The sequence below is a fragment of the Calidris pugnax genome, unplaced genomic scaffold (assembly GCF_001431845.1).
Source record: "Calidris pugnax isolate Ruff unplaced genomic scaffold, ASM143184v1 scaffold326, whole genome shotgun sequence".
Taxonomy (NCBI): Eukaryota; Metazoa; Chordata; class Aves; order Charadriiformes; family Scolopacidae; genus Calidris; species Calidris pugnax.
The window spans coordinates 868047-874046 of NW_015091265.1; the positions used below are offsets into that span (position 1 = coordinate 868047).

General features: G+C 37.9%; 1 protein-coding gene across 1 annotated transcript in view; it reads right to left on the reverse strand.

The window, feature by feature from the left end:
• Nucleotides 1–5753, reverse strand: part of SSBP2 (single-stranded DNA binding protein 2) — a 156232-nt gene extending 150479 nt beyond the window's left edge. The window contains exons 1-3 of the mRNA XM_014960492.1: nucleotides 5693–5753; nucleotides 5254–5342; nucleotides 1263–1391 (exon numbers count right to left, since the gene is read on the reverse strand). Coding sequence (XP_014815978.1) covers nucleotides 1263–1391; nucleotides 5254–5342; nucleotides 5693–5753 — 279 coding nt within the window. The remainder of the gene's footprint in view (nucleotides 1–1262; nucleotides 1392–5253; nucleotides 5343–5692) is intronic.
• Between the last annotated feature and the right edge of the window lie 247 nt (nucleotides 5754–6000).

Below are 6000 nucleotides of genomic sequence, written 5' to 3' on the forward strand. Positions count from 1 at the left end.
GTTCAGACCTGAGAGTTTCCTCTATAACCCAAGATTGAATTAGTTTTAAACGTTTCAGGATAGTGTATTGCATGTTTTCTAGAAATCCAAATGTCACACCAGTTACACTCCTGCCAACTGCTCATTTTGCAAATATATCATAAAACCAAAATGAGCAAAATGAATCTTCCACAGTGTATTATTTACAAATGACAGCTTTTTCAGGAAAGCCCAGATGACACTCTCCATTATTTTCTTGCTTATTTTTTCATTGCTTTACCAAAGAGAAAAAGCAATTGTCAAAAACATACCTTACTATAAACTGATGCTGCCGCAACTCTACCCCTTTTTCTCATCTCTGCTACATGAATTTTCTACAAACACCACAAAACCCACTCTGGGTTCTCACCCTCTCCTCTCCCACCTCCAAAATGCCATTATCAGTACCGTAACTTTATTAGCTTTTAGAAGAGTATTAGTTAAAGCAGCAAGTTTTCTTAGTACATCATCTTCCCTATTTTTTCCTCTCTTCTGCTCGCTATTCAACTAATATTATCTTAAATGTTCTCATCAAAGAGAGATTAAAACCAATAATAAATCAAAAAAAATTCAGTATGTTGGCACACAGGTATTTTTGTATCCCAGTGTAAACGTAAAATGCCAAGGAAACATAATTTATTTCAACCTTCAAAAGATGTATACAAAGTCTTTGAAAGACTATGAAAAACAGTAACTATTGTGTGAAAGTAAAAATTCCATTAGCAGTTGAACTGTTTAAGAAACAGGACCTAAATGCTTGTAGTCATAATTAATTTGCCAGATGAAAAGAAGTGAAGTGGTTAGAAGCATGGTAAGAATACAGAGAAATCAGCAGTCCTTAAGAGAATGAGAATTGCAAGCATGTGACATTAAGATGTAAAATACATGATTACTGTGTATTTTGGAGGGTTACATCACAATTCACAATTGGAGATACCAAATATAAATTAGAAAGTTGTCAAAAAAGAGTACCATTAATGCATTCTCTAACATGCACATTTATTACAGAAAATAGATGAATCTTTCCCCAGTGTAGTAGCAAATCAAAGAATGGGGACAATAAATCACAGCAAAAATACTTATGCAAAGGCACGTTAAATGACATGCCAAACTGGCCTCTGCAGAATCAGAAATTCATGCTGATCAATGTAAACAGAAATTCAAGGTTGTCACTGCTGTTTGTTCTAGACCAATGTATATATTTACAAGCTGTGTAAGACAAAAAAAAGGATGGGGAAACATACCTCTGACAAAAACGTCTGGGCTGATTTCTGTGCTCCTACATGGAGCAGATATTCATATACGTACAGTGCTAATCTGAAAAATAAACAAAAAGGACAATATTTAGCATTGTGCATTTGTTTGTTCCTCTTCTTTAGAAACAAAGGATTATCAGAAGTTTGAGGTGCATTTTGTCACCTTTAATAAGCCACTATACACTGAACATATAAATTCTGTTATCTATACCAGAACTTTTAAACTAGACATGTAGGTCAATCTAAGCAGAGGTGTTTAAATAGTAGTTAATTAAATATTATTAAGCCCTCAAATTACTTAATGTCAACATTTTTAATGATATTTGGACAAGTGCCCAGTGAGCAACCAACTGACCTACTGCTGGTCTGTATTTGCCCACTCTATACCGTACTTATTGTAAATATAATATATACATACAGCAACAGGGATTATTTTTCCAGATAATTTTTTTTTTTTTAAATATGTGTAATGTGTCAAGCTGTTAGCACACTTGAACAATAGCCTGTATTTATTCACAGAATGGGCAAACTTTGAGAAAAGTAATCAGGAAGAGTAATCCCAGCATCCACCCACAGACATGCAGGACAACCACATCTCTCAAGCGAAGTGCAAACAGAGTTTCAGATTCATTCAGATGTGTGCATCTAGGAGCTCCAATGACAGCAGAGCTACAAACAACCCCCCTGCCCCCGAAGGGGGCTTCCCAAAAAGTGATCTTCAGCACCCAGGCACATCTCCAACTAATTCCAAAGAGCCAGAGTAAGGATCTCGCTGCAGAAAGAGGACTCATTCCCTGCATGACTATGCACTGCCCAGGGCTGGGAAGCCCTGCTCAGAACCCAAGAACAGGGGAGCTGTAACAACCACCAAGTAATACAGGTTATTATGCAGGCTAGATCTGAATTTGAAAACTCTCTATTCCTCAGCTGACTCTCCTGAGAGGCTCATGCCTCTCGTTTCGAGTCTTTCAAAATGAAATCTCGCTTAAAAAGAATGATTTAATAATAATAATACTTGGAAATTCTCTATAAAACATTTCAGTCCAAGAAAATAAAGTCAGGCTGCATGTCTTTTAAATTTGCTAGCTGAACTGTTTTTAAGAAGTAAAACATATTTGCATGCACTTCATGATACAACGCTATTCTTACATGAAACATTCTGGTATTCATATTCAAAAATATGTATTTCAACTAAACAAAATAGAGAGGCAGAGAATATCTATTTTCCTGTTACTGTTCAAAATGTTAAGCAGCATTACATGAGATAACTGTCATCATGGCACTGACAGAGTAGTAATTATTGCAGTAACCCATTAAGTGTCAAATTTTAAAACCTAGGAGAGGTATTCCATAAAAATTGTTTTCATTAGTTGTTTAGATTTTGTATCTGCAATACACACATTACTTCACCCTCTCTCCAATTTCAAAAGGAAAAATGTACTGTTTTCTTCAAATTTGAAAAAATACAAAAAACACCTTTATATTCAAGTATGTGACTGGTTTTAGTTTGAACCTTGAGATGGTTCATTTGCTTTTTAATTCCAGTGTTTTACAAAACAGTATTGTGCCCGTATCAACAAATGCAGAGCTTAGTGTGCTCAGCAGAAAGCACTTGGTTCTTCTAATGGAGCACACTACGATCCAGCGGTCAGCTGTGGAGCAGCTCAGAGAGGACAGAGGGATACACCTCTAAGTACTGTGGAGAGAGAAAGGATCATGTACTCTCAGCCTTCTCATACTAAAAGCACGACTGCATCTGTCAAAAAAAAAAAAAAAAGTCGCCACATCTTCTTAACTTAATTCTTCCCAGTTCAACAACCATTCAATTTTTAAGCAATACGTGGCTGTAGACAAAATCTAAGAGGTAAGAAAGACAACAGGCAGGAAGCACTTTCTACAGTGGCTGAGATGACTTGAATACCCAGTAATGCTCTAAAGCATCTTGTTTGTCTTCCAAGATTCCCTTTTTTGTTCTTATCAAAACATGAAGCCTGCACTCCAGATAAAAGGATTTGCATGATCGTATCCTTTCTACCCCGCAAAGGAAAGCAAAACAGCACAAACCCAGGAGTTTATTCAGGCACACCACCTTCATAAGTCTGCCATCTGTTAAAAGCTTTACCAAATACTGCACCATGATACCCAAATTGACAGCACAATGCTTTATAATATCGAGGAAGATTTGTGAGTCTTATCTCGGGACTCCTGGAATCCACCTACAAAACACCACACGTGCAGCTCTGCTCCAGCACGAGTCAGCATCACTACCCTGCTCCCACCCTTCCCGGGCCAAAAACCCCAAGATACTTCAACACTACAAAAAGATAACCCTAAAACATTAATGTAAACACAAGGAATGTGCTAATTAAGCATAACTAAAACCGTAACATCTCCAACTCTTTGACCTGCATTATTACATCTTGGTCTAAACACACCACCAGTGGAATGAAATGGTGAAACAACTGTGCTTATTCAAGTGTAGAGGGGTAAACATGCTGCATTTCAGGAAAAGAATTAGTATTCCAGGTTTTAAGCTTCCAAGCTGATCCACCTGTGGTTAAAATAAGAGCTGGACCACTCTGGCGAGGGGACTGCCTGGCTCCCGTGACAGGAAAGCCAGGACCACCTTTCACAAACAGATGTGAGACAGAAGGCACAACACAAAGTAACTCGATTGGGTCTTATTAGATCTAAATTGCTGGTCCATCCCTAGTTATTATGCTGTCAGGAAGTCTTTACAGAAGTTAACAACGTTACAGCTTCATTCAGAAATAAATGCATTTACCACCGAGATCAAAAGAAAGATACTAATGTTTTACTGCGTTAGCTGCAGCAAAAAGATCAATGGAAACTTGATGCTCTGAGGTAAGACACGAAAGAAACCCAAAAAAGATGCAACACTGTGTAACAAGGGGGATTATTGGATATACAAACTTTAACTACAGCATAAAGCCAGAGTAAGACAAAAATGGCTACAGTCCAAGTTTGTAAAATAAACAAATGAATTGAATAAACTATTTAACACCTGAGCAGAAGACTAAGAAACTAACAGTGAGATGGCCTTCTACAGCAAAGGACTTGGGTTTGAAATGGCATTTTAAAAGACAGTTTTTACTCATTAAACTGGTGTGAGAAACCGTGTAAAAGCAGCATGGAAACATATGTTAAATTTTCACATTTGCATACTTGTTGACATCCCATGAGTAATGTGAAGAAAAAATATTTCCAATCAACTTGTGACAACACTGAAGTAATTTTTGTTAAAGACGTGCCATAGGCCAGGGTTCCCCCTCCCTGCCAAGACAATTAGATTACACATTCATCTATGGCCCGATGACACATTCACGCTATTTAAAAAAAAAAAAAAAAAAAAAAAAAAGAAAAAAAAGCACTGCTACAGTGCTCATTTTGCTAAGCCGGTGCGTTTACCCTGAAGTTTCTCCTCTAATTGGAAAAGGCATTCATACATACATAGTTATCTACTGAACTCCAGAGAAGAACCATTTAATCAGTTCTAGTCAACCAGTTATCAAAATATTACCAGGAAATAAACAGTAATCAGGCTAACTGTGCTGTGGTAATGACCTTCTTGCACATTAAGGTGGGAAGATGCAATCAGCTTTATGAGAACTTACAACTAAAGCCTTGCAGCAGTATGTTCATTGACGAAAACGAGGTGGTAAATTCCCCCAACTCCAAATCAAAAGATTAAGGCAACACCTAACTTTCCGTAAAAGGCAGTGAAAACCTGAAAACACCAGGAAGATGTTCACCTTATCTGTTTTTTGGTATCTGATGGAGGTGCTCTGAGTCACACAGACTCCCTGCACTGCCCCAGCAAGCTTCATTGGCTGTATGTAGGGTACTCAACCCTGTTCAGATGAACATATCCCTACAGAGGAAGGGCTTGAGTTATCACAGTGCCTTTCAGAAAATAATTTGCCCATAAAAGGTAAAACAGTAGGATCTTTTTTTGTACCATAACAAGATGCATACTGAGAAATTTTCTGTCCTCAATATAAGACTGAACTTGAAGCACTGAGTTTGGAGTTTGGTTTATTATTATTTCTAAGGAGACAAAGAACAAAAGGAGAACGGCCACATTTTTCCATGAAGTTCAAAAGCTGGGCTTAGAAGAGAAAGGAACTGCAATAAATTAGCTTCTGCTTTCTCTTGACAGCTGCCCAGTAAACCTGCCAGAAGCAGCCAACTCATACATAGCTTCATGCAGTTGCAACGTGCAGTTGCTTCCACTGTTTTATTAGCCACATGCCATAACTAAAAATATATGTAATTTAACTGAGAGTGCGGAGGTGTATAACCATTATCCAGAAAGGTTATAAAATCAACGTGAGGGAGCAGGAGCCTGCAGTGCCCCAGCCTTGGCAGTGTGTCAAGGCAGAGTTTGGGTACCGTACCTGCCTTCTGCCGCGCCGGCAGCCAGCTCACCGCTGTGGTAAGCAACACAAAATCTGCCATGGTGAATGACTGCACAGCACAGAAATGTCCCTAGATGCCACCTTCTCCTTCAACCAGCAACAGACATTATGCTGTCAACATCTGATGCGGGATTGAAAAAAAAAAAAAGAAGAAAAAAGTATCTATAATGGTAATGTTCCAGATAGGAGCACTGCGATAGACAGATCTATCTATCTATTGGGTAGATCCAAGATAAATTTAGCATTTTTGGATTGTTAAGACTTAATTTTTCAGTAACTATTCATAT